This window comes from Oncorhynchus clarkii, chromosome 24, assembly GCF_045791955.1.
Source record: "Oncorhynchus clarkii lewisi isolate Uvic-CL-2024 chromosome 24, UVic_Ocla_1.0, whole genome shotgun sequence".
In the NCBI taxonomy this organism is placed as follows: domain Eukaryota; kingdom Metazoa; phylum Chordata; class Actinopteri; order Salmoniformes; family Salmonidae; genus Oncorhynchus; species Oncorhynchus clarkii.
In genome coordinates this window covers 8,685,566-8,707,064 of record NC_092170.1, presented here as the reverse complement: position 1 = coordinate 8,707,064, position 21,499 = coordinate 8,685,566, and the positions used below count along the sequence as shown (strand labels likewise).

At 45.4% G+C, this 21,499-nt stretch overlaps 1 protein-coding gene across 2 annotated transcripts in view; it reads right to left on the bottom strand.

Annotated features, from left to right (window-relative positions):
- LOC139383084 (tumor necrosis factor alpha-induced protein 2-like) overlaps positions 1-19,653 on the bottom strand; it is a 32,586-nt gene extending 12,933 nt beyond the window's left edge. The window contains exons 1-3 of one of the 2 annotated variants that reach the window (XM_071127391.1): positions 19,523-19,653; positions 8,914-9,388; positions 7,916-8,142 (exon numbers count right to left, since the gene is read on the bottom strand). In XM_071127391.1, the coding sequence (XP_070983492.1) occupies positions 7,916-8,142; positions 8,914-9,368 (682 nt within the window). In that variant the 5' untranslated portion in view covers positions 9,369-9,388; positions 19,523-19,653. Of the gene's footprint in view, positions 1-7,915; positions 8,143-8,913; positions 9,389-13,206; positions 13,321-19,522 lie in introns of those variants that run through there. The other variant, XM_071127392.1, reaches the window with a different exon arrangement.
- Between the last annotated feature and the right edge of the window lie 1,846 nt (positions 19,654-21,499).

Sequence of the window (21,499 nt, the reverse complement as noted above, 5' to 3'; positions counted from 1 at the left end):
TTGTTTGCTTTAATATCTGTGTTTTTGCATATACATTGATCGGTTGAATAATTTTATGCTACACAGAGATAAACAGGCTAAACTAATTTAATCGGTTAGTAGTTGGGCTTATTGCACCCGTTACTGAGATGGTTGTTCCAGTTTAGATGATTGAGAATTCAATCTTCCCTGCCCTGGCAGTCATTCTGAATGCAGGTTGCGGATGGTTAAAAGGTAACAGTGTTGGATATCCTAACTCTGGCTGGATTCCGATAGGAATTACACGTCACTTTGCAAGCCAGCTTAACTTGCAGGCATGATGTGGCCTGTAAACCAGGAGTGTCCTAACACAGCTGTGTTAGGGTATAACTAGGCCATCCCAGAAAGGCCTTATGATATATGCAAAGGGTTCTACCTAGCACCAAAAAAGGGTTCCCCTATCGGGACAAACCCAAGAAACCTTTATGGTTCTACTTAGCATGTCTTGGTGCAGACACAGATCCTCTCCACGCCACCTGGTAGGAGCAGCCTGCCAGGTAGGATGCAATCCAAGAGTGTGCAGAGCCTGAGACGCCCAGCCCTGAGAGGGTGGAGAGGAGGACCTGACAGAGCCTGAGACGCCCAGCCCTGAGAGGTTGGAGAGGAGGATCTGACAGAGCCTGAGACGCCCAGCCCTGAGAGGGTGGAGAGGAGGACCTGATGGTTCACATTGTGGAAGGCAGCAGATAGATCTATGAGGATGAGAACAGAGGAGAGAGAGTCAACTGCTTTGGCAGTGTGGAGAGCATCCGTAACACAGAGGGAAGCAGTCTCGGTTGAGTGACCAGTCTTGAAGCCTGACTGATAGTGAGAGAGTTGGTCAGAGACAGCAGGCTCATGTGTTTTGGAAAGAAAAAGAGAAGGGGAAAGGGGGATACCTAGTCAGTTGTACAACTGAATACATTCAACCCGAAATGTGTCTTCCGCATTTAACCCAACCCCTCTGAATCAGAGAGGTGCGGGGGGGATAATGGTCTGTAGTTTTCTGACGTCAGAGGGGTCGAGAGTTGGTTTCTTGAGGAGGGGAGAGACTCTGAAAAATGCTAAATTCTCCACCCATCTATCCTCACGTACTTCGTGACACCTCGAAAATAATGGGTGCATGACGTCCCTGAGACCAAGCCCTACTTCATGTCTTTGACTCAGTCCCTGGTTGTGCTGCCCTAATGTAATTGGCTAACATACTGTAAGGCTCCTGGAGTCCTTTTCACATGACCTCACTTACTGAAAGCAAATGCGAAATGAAACAAATACACCCGTTTAGGTGTTGATGGTTTTTCTAGAGCAGAGAGCTTTGAAATGTTCTTCATGCCTGGGCCCCATGATGGCATTTCAGACCAAAGTTCAGTCAGCGTTTATCGGATGGTGAAGTACACTTGTTGATTAACTTATTGTGGTTATGGGAGTTGGCTGGCAAAAGTGCCTCTCTCCGCATGGTGGGATCTGGTGGGTAACAAAAGCATAGCAGAGGTTCAAGAGAACATTAGGACAAATGGGGAACGGTCTCCCATTCTAAGTTGCTCATTAACTGACCAATCCATAGATCAGCCATCAACAGTGTTCCCAGTACCTGAAAGTGTTCCCAGTACCTGAAAGTGTTCCTAGTACCTGAAAGTGTTCCCAGTATCTGAAAGTGTTCCTAGTACCTGAAAGTGTTCCCAGTACCTGAAAGTGTTCCCAGTACCTGAAAGTGTTCCTAGTACCTGAAAGTGTTCCTAGTACCTGAAAGTGTTCCCAGTACCTGAAAGTGTTCCCAGTACCTGAAAGTGTTCCCAGTACCTGAAAGTGTTCCTAGTACCTGAAAGTGTTCCCAGTATCTGAAAGTGTTCCCAGTACCTGAAAGTGTTCCTAGTACCTGAAAGTGTTCCTAGTACCTGAAAGTGTTCCTAGTGTTCCTAGTACCTGAAAGTGTTCCTAGTACCTGAAAGTGTTCCCAGTACCTGAAAGTGTTCCCAGTACCTGAAAGTGTTCCTAGTACCTGAAAGTGTTCCTAGTACCTGAAAGTGTTCCTAGTACCTGAAAGTGTTCCCAGTACCTGAAAGTGTTCCTCGTACCTGAAACGGAATGGTGGATAGAGGAAGCTTTCCAATCACACCTGCAAAGCAATAAAGCTAGCTGTATGCATATTTCAATACAGACATATTTAAAGTTGCTAAGCTCTATACGCCAAGGAAGACGTCAAAGTATATATTACCAGGTTTTACCGCAACAACAAACCACTCAGTTTTATGAAGGTGAGCAAGTTGTGGGCCCAAGCTAATGGAGTACGGTACAACTACACCTTTATAAATCCAGCCCTTACACCCAAAGCAGCTGACTACAGTTTGACAAAAAAAACATACATGCATTGAATGCTTGCTTGTGCAACATGCATGGAGCGCTATTGTGTAACAATAGTTTACACAAAAGAAAACTCAAAAGAGCTGTTTGCACATTCTGTGTGATAAGTGCAAGGGGGTAGATAGGGTTTTTACAGTAATCACACAATGTGATTAGAGGGGTCGGTGTAGTGAATCACTGTGTCCTAGAGTGTTTGGAGATGCTTGTCTCTGCATACTGCCCAGCCCAAGTGAGGTGACTGGGGCATGAGCATAGCACTGGGAGGAGAAGGTTAGCTGTCTGATGAGAAGCAGGAGGAGTCAGCCATGTCTGTTTACTGTATATGCTAGTGAATGGGCTGCTGTGTGTCTCAGCATCAGGTTTCAAACTCAATAAGGCTCCCGATCTGCTTGCATAAGTCATTTGTGTCTCTGGACAGCCGGATAGCAATTCACATGCTGTTGTCCTGCACAGCCCAGCAGCATGGCAGGAAATGATGTAATTTCCTCCTCCTACATTTAATTGGTGTGGTGACTGAACACAACGACCCTAGGAAAAGGGGCAGGGAGGTGTGGGGCTGGGGCGTTGACATGACACCACTTTGGGGACTCTCTCTTATTGGCCTAAGAAGCACATTGAACCACTGCTATGGTGCGTCACAGATCAGCTGTGTAAATAACCGCCCCTCTTGCTCTGTTCGGGGAACCTCACGGCTTCCACTACCGCGCTGAGTTGCCCGTTTTTTCTCCCTGTTCCCATAAAGGAACTAGAGGATGCGGGGGCGCGCCGCTGCCGGCCTATCGCCTTGCTCATCCTTCCCTGTCCCGCTTGAGGGAGAGAAGTGATGCCATGGCACCGCCCATACCCGTCCCCCCCAACATCACTCCATCATTTCCAAAGCTGCCTGCCAACGCAGCGGAAGGACATCTAAATATACATCACAATTCAGCCAGGCACATCTCCCTTAAAGAGAGCGGGAGGTGGAAAAGGACTGTTCATCTTCCCTTGTGATAGGAAGACGTCTTCCACATGATGCCCACAGACAGAGCATGGTGTGGCTGGTGGCGACGCGTCACAGAGAGGGAGTAACCGTCCGCCGTGGCTCGGCCTGCTCACAATTACCACGTTAAGGTGAGAAGTCAGTGGCCCTCACTTTGAGTAGAGATGTTTTTTTGTGTTTTTTTGTGTTTTTTTTTTTGAGGCCCTATAACGTATCCCCTTGAAATAACACCAGCACTGGCATGCCAGATGTTTGAGGGCTTTGCACAGATTTGACGGCCTATTTGGGGATCATTAAATGCACAGATTGGCCTGGAATGGGCAGTTCCACAGACGCTTAGCTAAGCTAAACAGTACATGGGAACACTGGTCTTTTGTTCCAAGGCACTTGTCCCCTAAGCCTGCCATACAGAACATACCCAGCTAATGTATAGCAGTGACACCACCCTTCCTCAGTGCAAACCACAAAAGTTATAATGCTGCCAGGGCCGCCTATGGGATCTCTATGAAGGCAGATATTGTGGAACTTTCCCTTGAGGAATTTAGGGGGAAATTGCAGAGTTGCAGAGATGGGACAAGACTGTAACTCCCAATTGGATATCATGAAATTGGGGAGAAAAAGGGGTCAAAGTAAAAAAAAATATATATATATATATATAAATGACTGTAGCTCTAAAATCTAAGACCAGCATCTACGCCCACCACCTCCTCAGTCCTCTGCAGGCTTTCTATGGGAACTGTATGTGGACACCTGAGCTGTAGAAACTCAACCTCTCCCATTCTCTGGTACCCATTCAGCCTTTATCTAAAACAGAAGTAGCCTAGCCTGCCTGGTCCCAGATCCGTTAGTGCTTTAGTAGAGCCAACTGCTATGGTAGTTGTCTGTGCTAAACAGATCTGGGACCAGGCTAGAGGCAGCCTGCCTGTCTTCACATCTCAGCGTGTGCAAGGTAGATAAATATTTTCCTCCAAAAGCTAAAAATCTAATAAGCAGGGGAGCATCCAACAACCTCCCCACAGCTCCACCAAACTCCCCCATACTCCTGCAGGCACAGCTGGGTCAAATCTGTTCCCCCCTTCCCTTCCCACCCTCTCATTCCATCCCTTTCTCCACAATCCCAAGCTCAGCCACAACAAAGCGAGCCAGGCCCTGTCCTAGCCCTGTCCTGAGAAAGCCTCTGGTCCCAGGCCAGCCCTCCAGGCCTTGGTTGTCCCTCCGGATGGAGAGTGACATGGCGTCTATGCGAAGTGAGCGGAGGCCCAGAGACAGAGAGGCCTCCTCCCCAGTCACTCCCTCCCGTCAGCACACATCCCAGCAGGGCTGGGACTGATCACATTAACTCATCCTGGGAGTCGGTAGTGCACTGCACTCAGATTCCCCTTTCTCCTCATTGCTCTGGACGTACGACCGACAGGTAACAAAACAAACAGTAATCAGATGACAGGACAAGTTCACTCCCTGGGTTGTCACTCTGGCAGAAAAGGCAGCTCTGCCCAGCTTCATTTCTTCGTCTTTTATTTCCCTAACTGATTGCTTGTTATACTGCATTTCTATTTGCCCCAGTGAGGTATGAAAACACCTGTTACTTTTGGCACGCGGACACTTTAAACTGACAGTGTTACAACTGCTGTGTTTCAAGGTCATATATTGAATATGAGAGGAAGCAGCATGCATTTCATCATGGCTAATATAGCCATTAGTTGCTAGGATCCCGACACAGTTTTCACAGCAGGTATTGCAGGACATGAGCCAGCGCTAGCTAGAGTTTTATGGTCCAGTGGCCTTGGGGTTGTCATTTGGCAAGGCCTGGAATTCATTCACAAGGCAGTGGCCTGCACCTCCTATGTGGCCCTGTTATCAAGGAGCTCTTGGATGCTATGAACTCAATCCAATGTGGACCCACCCAGCCAATCAGAGGGGTATGACGCATTGAGATCACGGCTACCATGTTAGCTGGTTCACCAGCTAGGGCTGACAATGATGGGGGAGCTGGGTTGGGGCAGGGGGCTGTGGGCTGAAGGCTTGGTCAGAATATGTTGTAATCCGACTCTAGCTTTCTGAATACCTGAGGCCAGGTTGGTGGCCACAGTCATCTGATTGGAAGAAGACTGAAGGGAAAATCCCATGTGGAGGTACAGGGAGCAGTGTTGAGGTTGCTATAGCTTTGTGCTCTTTCAGGCTACACAGATTGAACTGCTTTACTTTCAAGGCTCGGATGGGTTGCAAGATGTACTGCGGTTTCGCATATGAATACATGTTTCCTTAGTTTCAATGTAGTTTATGTCTGTATTCTCTTGTCTATATCCTGTCTTGAATCATTTAATATCAGCACACTCCATATTCGGTTGGCGGATCATGAACATTTTTCTTTCAAGACGTCTGAAACAGTTGGCAAAGAGTCTGAATAGTCACTCACTCTCCATTACTGAGGTATTTCCTGACACTTGAGCACAGTCACACAGTCTACTTAGCCGAGCACATACTGGTTTCTTTTTGTAATGAACACCACAATACCGATGTCCACAAACATAAACTGTCCGTCCCGTTTTCCTTCGCTCCTGGCTCTTTTACAAGGACCAGTCCAGAAACAAACAGCCTCAAGGAACAAAGGTTTTTTCCATGTTGAAGGAGGGCCCGTCTCTTTACAGAGGGATGGCCTGGTGAGAATGTTACTGCTACTGCTATTGAACCCTCTTGTCTTAATAAGAAAATGATGGTGTTAAATATTTACCAGCCTCAACACAAAACTGAAAGGTTTCAGTTTTGTGGCATGAGGAAATTAATGAAAGAAATTTGCAGGGGGGGGGGGGGGGGGGGGGGGGGGGGCTAACAACCACCAACAGTTTGTGCTGACAGCTGAGAGAACAATGCCAGAAAGCTCCGTGTTTTCCCCCTAACAAACACATTCAAATATACCAAAAAAAAGGCCTGTTCGCTGTGCGTCAGCTAGGGGGTTCACCCAAGAAATAACACACATGGTTGAAATGCAGTGGAGCACGCATCCCATTCCTCCTCCGTGGATCCCTCTTTCATCACTCTCTCCGTACGGCACTCATGCATGGATCCCCGGGGCGAGGTGTAATGGTGTAGAGCTTCGACGTGACAGCCTGTATGGCTGAACTCCTAAGGCGATAAGGCCATTCTGTCCCGCTTCACTAGTCCCAGATACGTCATGGGGCCCAGTGGTGCAGGTGAAATGGCATGAGCACGGAGAAGCAGCATCGACACAAAGCCTCCGAACGCGCGACGTGTCCTCTGGGTCTTAGCAATGGAGGCATGAAGTCAACAGCCTGCAAACAACACATCTCAGTGATATTTTGAGCGTGATAAGATGGTATTTGGACTGCTTGCTTACTGAAAGGCCAGGACAAAGAGTGGACATGTCTGATCCTGAGCTCTCAGCAGTTTCTGTGCTCTTCGTAAAGCTGGCTAACTGGCCCTCTGCATTCTTGATCATTAAAAAAAAAAATGCGGGGCTGTTGCTGCCACCATAAGCCTTGTCTTTACTCCTCACACAGAGAGACAGGCACAACCTGTTGGTATTAAACATGAAAGGTGATCTCTAGCAGGGCTGACATGGGGGGGAACACCATTACTGAGTGCTCACACACTATCCCGACCATTAAGCTCTGGATTAAGTTGAGACTCGCGGAATCAAGTTCTGTGCTTTACAAATATTTAACAGACCTATCATCAGACAATGATTAGTGTACAATAATTATTCAATAAAACCTTTTTTTCCTTCTTCTTCCAACATGGGATATTCTAAGCATAATGGAGTACCTTTTCAAGCAACCCCGTAGCGTGGTTTGTGGGCTAATTATACTCTTTCATACCGGAGATGCCATTTAATGAACAAAGGTGGGTAACGGAACAGCACATATTTAACTGCGAGGAAGGCCAGCGTAATAGTGAATAAGGTCCCAACAGCACCACAACACCACCCTACATCAAACATTTCTGTGGGAAATCCTTTGGTTGGTCCTCCTGCATGGGGATGACCGCATCTCTCAGCCGTGGCCTAGTTGGACCTGGTCTCCTCTATCCCAGCGACATCTTTCTCCCATTGTTTCCAAAGTGTCCAAAAATAGCCCAGACATTGATAGCATCATCCCCGTGGTGAAAATAGTAACATACTGCAGGGATTATGGCGGGAATGATTGTTTACTAGAAGGCAGGCTGACACTGTTTCATCATAGACCTGTGACACATGGAACGCCCAGCTGAACTGAAGTAAACCTTGGCCATAACTATCAACTAACTTTGCGCATAGAGTGCGTCTCTGTCTGTTGTGGTTGACCTGAGTGGTTTTACTCATTGGTTAAAATATTATTTAGTGATATATTCCAAGGCAAAATAACAGTTGAAATGTTTGAGTTATTATTAGCCACGATCTCCATTAATTTGACCAGTATCTTAACTCCTCAAATGTAATGGTGAGCTAGCATGACCTTACTGTTACCAATCAACAGTCATTGACAGTCATCATGTGACCCCCGTTGGAATCCTTCAGAGTGGATCCCAGTGCACACTGGCTGACCCTTAGTAACCCAGTGCTCCACTGAGGGCTGTCCTTACCTGAGAGGGGCTCCCTTGGCTTCACCTCCTCCACCACTTCCTCCTCCACCACCTCCTCTTCATGAGATGAGTGGTCGGCCATGGACCCCCTATTCAGCTTGCCCAGGCCCACCATCTTCATGAAGGAGAGCCGTCGGCTGGAAGAGTCGCCCCCCTCACTCTCTGAGCACAGCTCCCCGTTGGGCAGGCTTTCCTTGCGAAGGCTCTCCCTGCACTTCCCTGCAAATCTGTGCGGAGAAGAGGGGGAGTTAAGGGTTCATTTTTTATTTTATTTAACCTTTATTTATCTTAAGGGGGTTAGGTTATAGGAGACGTGGGTTGAGCTCAACAACCTCTACTAAACCACTCCTCAAAAGCTTTCCTCAACACCTCTCGTACCTGAGTAAGCTTCCCTCTACACCTCTCGTACCTGAGTAAGCTTCCCTCTACACCTCTCGTACCTGAGTAAGCTACCCGCTACACCTCTCGTACCTGAGTAAGCTTCCCTCTACACCTCTCGTACCTGAGTAAGCTTCCCTCTACACCTCTCGTACCTGAGTAAGCTTCCCTCTACACCTCTCGTACCTGAGTAAGCTTCCCTCTACACCTCTCGTACCTGAGTAAGCTTTCCTCTACACCTCTCGTACCTGAGTAAGCTTCCCTCTACACCTCTCGTACCTGAGTAAGCTTCCCGCTACACCTCTCGTACCGGAGTAAGCTTCCCGCTACACCTCTCGTACCTGAGTAAGCTTCCCTCTATACCTCTCGTACCTGAGTAAGCTTTCCTCTACACCTCTCGTACCTGAGTAAGCTTCCCTCTACACCTCTCGTACCCGAGTAAGCTTTCCTCTACACCTCTCGTACCTGAGTAAGCTTCCCGCTACACCTCTCGTACCTGAGTAAGCTTCCCGCTACACCTCTCGTACCTGAGTAAGCTTCCCTCTATACCTCTCGTACCTGAGTAAGCTTCCCTCTATACCTCTCGTACCTGAGTAAGCTTCCCTCTATACCTCTCGTACCTGAGTAAGCTTCCCTCTGAGCTCCGTCGGCCCTTCTTCTTCTTCTCTGAGGTGGGGGTGCTTGCAACGGACCCCTGAGGGGAAGGGGTGGCAGTGCCCTTACTGCGTCCTGACATGCGGAGCCCCTTGCCCAGCTTGCCCAGAGTCTTTAGTGGGGAGGCGCCTCGGATCCGGTCCAGGGTGCCCTTGAATGAACTCCTCCCTGAGCCGCCACGTCTCTCCTCATTTGCCTCATTCTCATCCTCCTCGTCCTCGAAGGGGTTACGGTCTCGGGGTGTGCCCCCGTCCAGGAGTGAGTGTGCCTGAGCCCATTCCTCATTGTCACTGGGTACCTCAAAGGGGCTCAGCTTCAGGCTCATCTTGCGAAGGATCAGCTCGCCACGCGTGTTCTCCAACTCTCCGTTCACCCTGCTGCCTCCCTTCAGCCGCGCTGGGAGGTTCTTGAGGATGGGCATGCTTCTACTTGGGGGTTAAACTAAGGAACAGAGAGAGAGAGAGATGTAGAATGATTACATGGGACCTTTTCCAAGAGATGCTTCCATAAAATTTGGCCTGAATGGAACTGATAAATGCAGTGTCACACATCTTTCTTTGTTCATTATACTAGGCTACCTGATAAGATTTCTTCTGACACAGCTAATAAAGACAGTTACTTAAGTAACTCAGATATACAGTTTAAGATAAGTCATCTGTTCACCCAATGTTACTGCCCCACCCTTGTGTCGGGTAACGGGAGAGTTCATATATTGGATGGTTAACAACAATCATTCTCTATAAAGAGTCTATCTGGTAAAACATTAACATGTAACCTTCCGCCTTACCACCACCCAAACAGGAATCACCATGGAAACTCTAACCCTGCTTCCATTTGGGTGGGAAGGCGGTTATGAATAGATGTGCTACGTTATTATGGTCATGTGGCTAAGATCCAGGATCTGGGGCTATTTTATTAGGTTTCAGATCATTGTTCTACTTGTTTATGCGCTATAGTCTTTGATGCCCTTTGACCCTTTTCAAGAAAACCTATTTGTTCCTCTCTATGGGCTTCCTGCCACACCGAGAGCCCTGCGGTATTTACGGCTGGTGACAAGAGGAAGGGACAACGCTGAATCACTTCCTCTGTGTGTGTGTTCAAAAGCTTTAGGATAATGATGGAGGCCGCTAGTTCCGTGCCCTTATTTGGGGGGGAAATGAAAGTGGCATTTGAGAACATTTGAGTGGGAAGTCCTGAATTTATCAATTGAAAATCCTGAGACCTCCTTCGCTCACCAATTTACGATGCTCTCCTACCTACTCCTACCGATACTTGAGACAAACAAAAAAAGGATTGATTTTGTTCTAATCAATGGAAATTCCTTGATGAATTCTGGGTAAAGTAAAAACTAAGTCAAACATGATGAATGATTAGCTTGGATATAACATATTCTAAAACACGTTCCATGTCAGATTTGAAAAAAGACTTGATTCATGATGTTTCACAATAACATGAATGGCTTTACACAAATTATTACGGTCAGGGTGTTTTAAATTCCTAAAGAGGACCTATTGTTTTCTGGCTTCCCTAAGTGTTTTAGAATGACAATGCGTCTGGATGCTTTTTCCATGTGGTGGCTAAGCGTTTAAGGTTTCCCTGTGCAATTAGAGAGCCAACCTCCAGGGGAACACTGAGAATATTGTGATACCATATAAGAGCGATATACACAGCTGTACTTGTTTAGACCAGGTCGCCAGCTTGGAAAAATACCCACCTGTCTAGGGAGGGGATGTTAACCATGGGGCAAAGGAAACTTCTACGACTGAGACAAACAACTGATGACCGGTTTGTGGAAAGGGATATTATGTAACAGTGAACCATTTAATTTGTCTTTACACAACATGGGCTATATAAGTGATGTGACAGAATAAGCCTGCATATGACTCTGGTTATAAATGTGTTATTACACACCCTTACTAATGAAGTTATATTTTACCCATTTGGTTCAAGGTCATGACATGCAGAAAATGCATATGAGCAAACATCAGGAAGCAAGCCCAACTAGCGGCATGACAACAAGGAAACTAAAAAGATACGGAATAGTTCTGCAAAGCAAATGATAGGCCTATCTTTGACTTCTGGTAGAAAACACAAAGTCTCATGAACAATGGCTTGCTAAATGCACAGATATTCACGGAGGGACGTCAACAGGAAGCATGATGTTGACAAACCGAGTTATGTGAGCATGTGGCACTGGCGACAGTTGGTGACACTAGTAACACAGATGTCTGATAAGCTTTTTTTGAGAGTGGATGTAACAAGTGGTCCCGTGGACAGCCCTCCTTGTTATCCATCCCGCTCTCCCACACCTCCTCATCTATTTAGCTACTAAAGCCACACTGTAATTCCTGCTCTAATTTTAACCTAATCAGAGGAGCCATTATGAAAGCAGCAGTTAGATCACTGGGGGAGATACGGGGACCACTTTCCCAGACTAACTCTACTTCCTGTCTCGTCCAGGACCAAGTAGCAGACAAAAGGGACAGGTCCCCCTTGGTCCCCTCCCCTCCACCTCTGCAACGGGCCAACGGCACAACTCACCAGCCAGGCCAGGCATTTCTGTTTTGTTTATCACACACTATCGAGGGTCTCATCTCTCTTGACACAGATAAACTTCAAAAGCTTGTACACCATGTCCTTCTGGATTGGCTGGATATGTATGACGCCAATGTGTTGTTTGTTAGCCAAATCAACAAACAACCCTCTTTACTCTCATGTCTTGAATAGGCCGACACTCAGGCTTGACCTCCAGCTATTTAACATTTTAGAGACGGAGAAAAAGGCTTAGAATAAGTTTGAACTGTCGCACTGAACACGATAGTGTGTAATTAAAGACTTCACTGGGTCCAAAGTCCCCTCTCTGAAGACATCTTGTCTCTTCTCTGAAGGTCAGAAGGGAGAGAGCGGGCATCGAGCTACTGCAGAGAGGCCAGGCCTGCCGTCAAGATGTGTCAGATATGAGGGGCTCCTCTCCGTCTCCATCCTGGCCTAAGGCCACTCAATGAAGGCAGTGGTTAGAGGAGAGGCCCAATAATGTTGGAAGGGCCCCAAAAACATACAGTTTTGTGTAACTTTCTTTGAGGACAGAAACTGTCCTGAGAGCGAGGGTGTTATGGAGACTGGCGACATGGGAATGTGAATCCAATAAAACATATTAGCAGCATAGGAAATACCTGTACGAGTAAGTACGATTACTTTGGAAATGCTGTTTTTTTCCCCCTCAATTATTTCCTCATCTATGAGGAAAAATGAAACAACAGGTGATTTCGCCCTTCGGTGTCCTTGATGGGCCAGGTTTCATCTCAATCAAGGCTTCCAATCTCAGTGTTGGCTTTGAACAATGAGCTCTAATACCTTATCTGTCATCAGGATCATATTAAGGGATGAAGCAAAACAGCTCACTATCACATCAGCATTGCTCAGTAGTTGCAACAGCTAACACAACACTATAAGACTTCGGCAAAGATTGTGTTTTTTCCATGACAGGTCCCTTATTTCAACATATTTAGGACAGTAAATTGTTAACCGTTCTCTGGTAGACCCATGTCTAAATCCACAGTGCTGGCTGTGAGCAGATCTAAAAAGGGGGGGGGGGGGGGGGGTCAAAGAAGTGGACTTTCTGGATTTTCTTCTGCAGGAAGAAAATATGTCACAGTCAGCTCATTTCGAGTTAAAATTCCCCTGAGAGTGCAGAGGAATACATCATGAATCTCTTGAAAATGCTTGAGTTCATAAAGAGAGTCAAGCTCAGCGTTCAGCATTAGAGACTTTTCTGATCAATAGTTATTCTACAAAGGTTGTTATTTATGAACTAATCAGATTAGTCTCTAATGCAGAACCCTGAGCTTGACTCATTATAAACTCAATAATTTTCAAGAGATTCAGGAATCTCAAACTAGCTACAGATTGTAACACCAGATAATGTGATTTAACATTTGTTGGGGTTAAATTGTATAGTTTTACAAATTGTAGTTTGTCATAGTCTACTGCCACCAAAATATAACACAAAAACTGAAAATCGGAAGATGATCTCTGCAAATATCTTTAAATTAAAATATAGCACTTTATGTTTCATCATACACAACACTGAAAAATAATGAATACAATTACAACGTGTAAATGTACCACATTTCCCTAGACACTACTGTTTGTAGGTTAATGCCATTTGTCAATGTCATCAGTGTCAGTCCATTAGTGACAAAATCATAATGAATATCCAATAACAGTCAGAGAAACACACAACAGATCAATCTACTTACATGATTCATGATTGCTCGCTTATTAAAAACATGCACCAAAAATACAACTAAAAGTGAAATCCAAGAACTAGTCACAAACCAAGATAACGTTGTCTCGTCAGGTGAGAGACTGCTGCGCTCAGTGCGCTGCTGAAAGTCCCGTAAAGCGTCCTCCCTTTATTTTCTGTGGGCTGGCTTCTGGACGAGGAGCCTATCGCCGTGACGCGGAGCAGCAACCCTGGCATCGCGCGAAGGCATTGACAGCTGTGCGACTGAGGTCTCTAGAGTTGCTGTCAGAATCAAGTTAATAAGTTCTCTCTTACAGACGTGTAATGAATGCCACGCTGTCTTGTCCGCACGTTTCCAGTAAAACAGCATACTTCCGCTAAATGGAAGGAAAAAAAACAGACGGGATTCCCCTGGAATTTCCAGTCAGGTTTACAATGCTACGGTAGGCTACCTCACCTGTTACATTATGACATTGGATCAGCCAATGGCTTGAGCTTCTGGCAGTCATCCTGACTGATGATTTATTAGGAATGTAGACAGTTTAAACACAAAACATCGCATTATTGTGTTATTCGAGCCTACCTTTGTCCGTTCTGTGAGAGTGACACCCTCTGCAGTCTACATAAATAGGATGCTATCATTAATGAGCACTGATGGCAATATTCCATGATGGAATATTGTGGGGTAGGTGGTGCTATAGAGTTAAAATCGAATCCTAACAGGCTCCCTACACATATTTTGCCAAAAGAAAATGTCCATTAAGAGTGAACTCAAAAGTCCACCTTGTGCCTTGTGAACGAATGGAGCACATCCCTCAAAAGGTCAATGTCCTGTCTCTGCCCTTCTCTCTGCCCTTCTCTCTGGCCTCACTGGCCTGTAAGTTGTCCAGAGCAAAACGGCCTCAGCACGCGCGCTGAAAGGAAGTCACTCAAATACATATCAGTTCACTCTCAAAAAAAGACAATAGGAGTTGTGTACGAGTGCGTCACGGCGGGGTACATTTCATTTTTGACAGCCAATAAGGACAACATTGTTTGGAGCCGTGTTGGACGAAGCACCCCAGACTACACAAACTCCCGTTTTCCTCTCAATTCCTCTCAATTCTGGCGCTCAGTAAAAACATTGAGAAATCCGTTTGAGCCTGGGAGGCTGAGAGTACAGTAAACAATTGGGAAAAGCTTAGCCGCGGATGTATTGATGCATAAACAAAGGATGGTCCCGAGAGTGCCCTTTCAGTCTGGCTGACCTCAAAAACCATCTTAAAAAGTTCTACAAGGTTAAGTCATGGGGACAAGTGAAAGAGTCTAATACACATGAATTATAAATATTTACGCTCCGTAGTCGGTGGACACTTTAGAATAGCAATGGTTTCTCGTAAGTGTTTTTTTTTTTTTTTGCACAGCACTCACAAAGCACGCACAGCACTCACAACAAGCATCAAGCTTTTAGTGATTTTGACTTTGAAAATGGATGGTGATACTGATTAACCTGGGCTGCCGCTGGACACAGACTCTGAACCGGAAGAGCGAGTGGCCACCACCAGTCACCTTGGCTAACGCAGTTGGCCTGCAGTTCTTTAAGGGCAGTTGAGTACTCAGTTACCCCACCTCGCATAGTGCTAAGTCATGCTGGAATGCCAGAACTTATTTGTCAGAGACAACGAGTTGCATGAAGACACAGTACACCAGGGGTGTCAAACTTATTCAATGAAGCCATACACAACCAGGTGAGGGGAGTTCCTTACTAATTAGTGACCTTGATTCTTCAATCAGGTACAAGGGAGGAGCGGAAAAACCTGCAGCCACTCAGACCTCAGTGGAATGAGTTTGACACCTGTGCACTCGAGCAGGGATTTACCCTCGCAGACATCATTTGAGAATGATTTACAATCCATCACTAAATGGATACACACCATATACGGCAGGTAGCCTAGCAGTTAAGCGTGTTGGGCTAGTAACCGAAAGATTGCTGGTTCGAATCCCAGAGTCAACTAGGTGAAAAGTCTGCCAATGTGCCCTTGAGCAAGGCACTTAATCCTAATTGCTTAGGTAAGTCGCTCTGGGTAAGAGTGCCTGCTAACTGACTAAAATGTCAAGGTAATACAGTTCTGAATAGTCTCCCCTGGCCAGAATCAGGGTGCTCTGTATGCTCCAGTGTCTGGGAGTAGAGACCAAGTACTGCATGGATATGAGAGTTGGAATTAACTTTGCCACCTTTCAGCATCCCATTGAGTGAGTCCTCCAATGTCCTGTCCCAAACAAATGAATTACAGAGCAGTGATTGGATCTGTCTGAGTGGAAACACTTTGAGCACACCACTAGTTGGGTCTGTTCCTGTTGATTGGCATGTGGGTGATGAGAGGGACAGGAAACACAGCCACTGGCAGCACATCTAAGGCATGCTGTGAATACAGAGTGGCTATTTGTGTGCCTTGGCTTCTATAAAGAGGAGCCACGCAATTGGAGTGTATTTCAGGCTTTAGGGAACAGGAAATAGTGCTGCATAAGATTGCCTTCTTCATTGTCAAGTACAACATTTTCTCTCTGTCTCTCTATCCTTTTCCCCAAGCTGTCACTACAGTTCATCTTGGCAGTGTTTCGGCGGTTTCGTAACGGCCCCCAAGTGTTATTTTGGTTTTAGACAGTGAGTTATCTTTAGGTCATCTTCATGACTGTGGAATGGATTCCATATCTCTATCATCTCAGCGTCTTTCACTCTAGGATTGAAAAGATAGGCAAAAGAATGAGGGTAGTTCTAGTAGCTCAATATTTCTTGAGGTAGAGGCTCTGCCACTGAGGTTCTGGAATTCCTGAACGAACAAGATTGCATGCTATTAGAAAAGGGTTCTGTCTTCTGCGATAACGTTCGCATTCTCAACCCATGCATATTGTGCAGTGGCATCTGCATTCACATGGGCAGGTGACATTTTTTCTTCAGGATAAGCTAAAAGATACTCAAAACAAATCTTTATAGACCACTCTGTCCACACAACCCCTCTCTGTGTGTGTTTCTCCAAAACCACAGACCGCTGGTATGGCCCTGGAACCACTGCCAAACCACTCCAGGCTGGATGACACTAGGCGCAGACGTCAGTTCAATGTCTAGTTTTGATGTACATTTTTGTGAAGTTGTCAACTAACATGAATTTCATGTGAATTCAACAGAAATATTCACCGTGTCACCCTCTCTGGCCAATCAGGACATTTTCCTTGTTTGTCGTCATGGTTATGTAACCTTCCACAATGTAGCACCTGTGTGTGGGAACAGCGGGGGGGCGCTCCAATCATAGCCTGCCTGCATCCTGCACTGATCGCCCCACACAGGCCACGGGAAGCCCCCTCGGAGCACCTCTACCAACCCACACTGAGTGAAGGGCCCCTATTGAATGCCCTCTCGGTTCATCAGTCTCAGTGCATCAATCTGTCTCCTGTCCCACTCAAACAAACGCAGCCAAACAGCACATGAGGAATTACGGTTATCCTTTATTCGCGCTGACTGCAGTAGGTAGCATCCGGGTGCCTTCACGATTCACCCATCTGGGGAGCGGATAGACGTCAAACTCGTTCCCTGACCTGAAGAGGTTCAGAGCGTTCTAATTCAATGCTAATTCAGGTGGACGGCAGAGGGATGCAGCTAGCTCATCACTCAGCAGGCGAGTCAATTGTAATGTAGACTGTAGGAAAAAGAGGATACAAAAAGGATCCCACAGAACCATTTTGGTTCTCAAAGGGTGTGCTGTAATGGCTTGGTGACAAATGTAATTATGTACAGTGTACTCCCACACATCCCATGTTTCTCTCTCGGTCTCTGTCTCTGTCTCTCTCTGCCTCAGCTTTTCCTTCCTGAGTTAAACTCTTTTGCAATCATGGCGTTGGTACCACTGACCTTGGCAACATGACCACGATGTCCTCAGTTTGGCAGGCAGTTCTGTCCCTGATGTTGAGAATGAAGTTGCTCTTTTTTTTGTGTCAAGTTTCGTATTGCTTGCGGTTGTTTACTGGATATATGACACTGTAAAAATAGAACGTCCCAAAACGCTATGATTGTGTAATGAAACCATGAAAAGTAGTGCACCTAAGCTGAGATCTGGTGATTGGAGGGTGTTTGAATGTAAACCCAATGGAAGTGTTCTGACACACTGAATGGGTTTTTAAAAATGAATAGAAGCGCTCTGAAACAGCCAAAGTGGTTCTTCAATCTGAATATTGGGGTTTTTAAGAGTGTTGTGAAAACCCTTCTTTGTTGTTTCCGTGCTACTTGAATTTTACACACTCAACCACACAGTAAAATATTATTCAGAGGCGAATGTTATTTTACCTAAACAACTAAGAATAAATCCAACTTAACATGTTGCTCAAAATGTAAGTGTCTTTTATGAGGATAACCAAAGATAGAGAAAATTGAGTTATTGAACTCATTGGAAGTCTCTGGTTTAATCTCCTTGCACTTCCTATCTTGCAACGTGGCTCTGTTTTTAGAGGATTGTGGGTAATATATTTTTTGACATAATCATATACGCAATGTTGCATGCATGTTTGAAAAAATAAATATGTGTTTCTTTATTAGTATTAATAAGCAGCTTGTTGTGCCATGAGGTGTAATGAATCACGATGAATGGATATCAGAACTGTCAGGAAAGTTGACTTTCAATAATGAGAGAACCCATTCCCACATTTCCAACTTCAAATGGTGGTGGCAAATACAGTATCCTGCAATACTCGCTGTAAAAACTCTAGCCAGTGCTAGTGGTTTGAATACTGTACTTGACAACGCCTGCCAAAAAGGTATATAATGGCAAATGATCAAATATATAAAACAATATTAAACATGAAGACATTTCAGAAAAAAGTATCCAATTCTGCAATAGACAGGATTCAAAACATTATCGGGATTATGGGTTTAAAAACTCCATCAAAGTTAAGGTTTCATCTCCTTCAAGTTGGTGGCAACTCAGTTGTCACTAGTTTTGTTGTTGCAAAGCACACCTTTTTAACAGTGTACTTATCCACTTAACACACTTTATAGCCTGAAAACATTGTACTATCTCTCATAAGGTACCGTGACTGCTATGACTACTATAGTATGTTATATCACACCATGTAGCATCATTAAGGCCAGACAGAAACTCTTTACGTTATGCGTTTTGAAGTACAGGCCAGATCGTTCAACATTGAAATCCCTAGTGGGAACAGGTCTTGTTCCTTTGAACTGTCCAAACTTGAATTGCCTAGGTGTACCTGTGCCCACAGTTGTATTTAGGAGTGAATAACGGGGGCCCTGGTTACATAGCGCCTCACTGTAAGACATCTCACAAGAAGGCTTATAATGGCCACTTGAAAAAGAGCCTCTGAGTCTCAATGGGCTTTTCCTGGTTAAATAAAGGTTAAATAAATACAAAAATAGGACTGAAGGATTATATTAAGCTACTGTTTATATGATTCATCTTTAGACTTTGTCATTGTTGCTCTAATGTTTCTAGAAAAAGTTACTTTGAATTTCCCGTGACCGTGCATGCGTCACAAACACGCAGGAACAAACAGTGCAGACGACAACAGAGATTCCCTGATGGACTCTCAGATAATCATCAATGAATCATCAGACGGCTGCTCCCTCAACACTGGACATGTGGTCAGCGGGTCAGTGTAGTTGAAATGCACTACACCGCAACAAACAAGGCATTCCTACCATTGAAACATTGGTTAAAACGGCACCAACGTTACAGCTTCACCCACGGAATTCAGTTGCGTTGTTTTGCGTAGCCAATGTACTCTTCACTTTTCACCCGGAGAAAACATGATCAAAACATCCAACAGATGAACAGCTGTGGCTAGTCCACTATGTGGGATGTTTCTAGAAGGACTCAAAATGAAGCAAATCTGCTCTTTGTGTATATTCATGTAGTTATCTATGCATGGCTTTTCCTGATCCACAAGGCTTTGGAGCCCTGTATGTATTATACAGTGCTGTGATACATGCTAACAAAATACTGATCTTGGAGGAAGTTATATTTAAATTATGTTATTCCATAGACTATAGTACAGACACAACAACAGATGCATCAACATACCATACAGACTATACATGAAACAGCAGTGACATACTGAATGACTCTAAAGAAAGCATCCACTGAATACCGCCGCTCACTGGTCTCTCATTGGTCTCCGCTCTGACCAATACGGAGCCCTGCTCTCTATGAGTGGGTGAGGACACTTGCCTCCGAGGAGAGCTCTGACTGGAGCCCAGCCGAACCAGGGGCACCTGGACAACATGAAACTGAGATGAAAAGTGTAATATGGCATCACCCGGGGGCCCAGAGTCCAGCTCTTACCTTGTTATGCTGTTAAGAAGAGGATCCCTGTGGTTCTCACAGCAGTGGCATCCCTGTGCCACACAGACAATGTAACTGGTCGAAGTGGGTGTGTGAGCTGCTGTGTCCTCGTAGGTCCGACAGCTCAGAAGCAATGCCTGCTCCTCTGTTCCAGAGGCTCGTCTGGACTCCAGGGCTGGCGTTGGCCATTTCCTGGCTATAGCGCAAGATGCTTTTTCCTGAGGAAGTGGGCCATCCCATTTTTGCCCCCCCACCCCCACCCCACACACACACCGCCTCCCCCTCCATAGCGAGCTACAGGCCCCTCAGGGAGAGAGGCTGATTATACTAATTGCCGTTTGGTTATTGTGGCTAGACTTTCATTTAGTATATTCATTTGTTTGTTTGTTTTAGACCCATATGCATGTTGAAACACCCCTTTCATAGAGCTGATCTATTTTCAGTCAATAACCTTAGGCCACCCCCTAAGCCCTATCCGCTGGCCATCAGGATGGAAGCGAGCCCACATGGAGCTGAAACGGATCTGTTTTGGAGTATTCTCCCGTTACCTCGTCGTCTTGCACTTTGTTTATGAACGTATTCTGCAATGAACACACCTACACACGGATGTGGTCATCGAGTTCATGTGTAAAAGCTCTTTGTTTGAGGCCCATGTTTGTTTATGTGCTTTGAGCATCTGTGCGACTTTGGGATGTATTGATGCTGTGGAACAATGCACTTGGAGTTCTAACCCTTTACTGTATACTGTTTGTCCAGCCTACATAACAGCCTCAGTCTGTAGGAGCACGAACCGTCAACCAATAACTCATTGATCCTTGGTTCATGATACAGTTGAAGTCGGAAGTTCCACAATTCCTGACATTTAATCCTAGTAAAAAAAATCCCTGTCTTGGGTCAGTTAGGATCACCACTTTATTTTAATAATGTGAAATGTCAGAATAATAGTAGAGAGAATGATTTATTTCAGCTTTTATTTCTTTCATCACATTCCCAGTGGGCCAGAGGTTTACATACACTCAATTAGTGTGTCACGACTTCTGCCGAAGTCGTTGCCTCTCCTTGTTCGGGCGGTGCTCGGCGGTCGACGTCACCGGTCTTCTAGCAATCATTGATCCATTTTTCATTTTCCATTGGTTTTGTCTTGTCTTCCCACACACCTGTTTTCAATCCAATTCATTACCTGTTGTGTATTTAACCCTCTGTTTCCCCTCATGTCTTTGTCAGAGATTGTTTATTGTCAGTGTTGTGTTTGTTGTATAGGTGTGTGACGGGTCCTCGTCATGTTTGTTTATATCTGTTCTTATTAGTGTTATGGAGCATGTTACGTGGACATTCATTAAAAGACTCCATTTTACACTCCGTTTGACTCCTGCGCCTGACTTCCCTGCCACCTATACACAGGACTCTGACATAGTATTTGGTAGCACTGCCTATAAATTGTTTAACTTCGGTCAAACGTTTCGGGCAGCCTTTCACAAGCTCCACAATAAGTTGGGTGAATTGGCTTTGTAGCTTTTTTTTTAGTTCTGCCCACAACTTTTCTATAGTATTGAGATCAGGACTTTGTGATGGCCACTCGAATACCTTGACTTTGTTGTCCTTAAGCCATTTTGCCACAAATTTGGAAGTATGCTTGGGGTCATTGTCCATTTGGAAGACTCATTTGTGACCAAACTTTAACTTCCTGACTGATGTCTTGAGCTGTTGCTTCAATGTATCCACATCATTTTCCTGCCTCATGATGCCATCTATTTTCTAAAGTGTACCAGTCCCTCCCGCAGTAAAGCACCCCACAACATGATGCTGCCACCCCCGTGCTTCACAGTTTGGATGGTGTTCTTCGGCTTGCAAGCACCCCCCTTTTTTCCTCCAAACATAACCATGGTCATTATGGCCAAACGGTTCTGTTTTTGTTTAATCAGTCCAGAGGACATTTCTCCAAAAAGTACAATCTTTGTCCCCAAGTGCAGTTTCAAA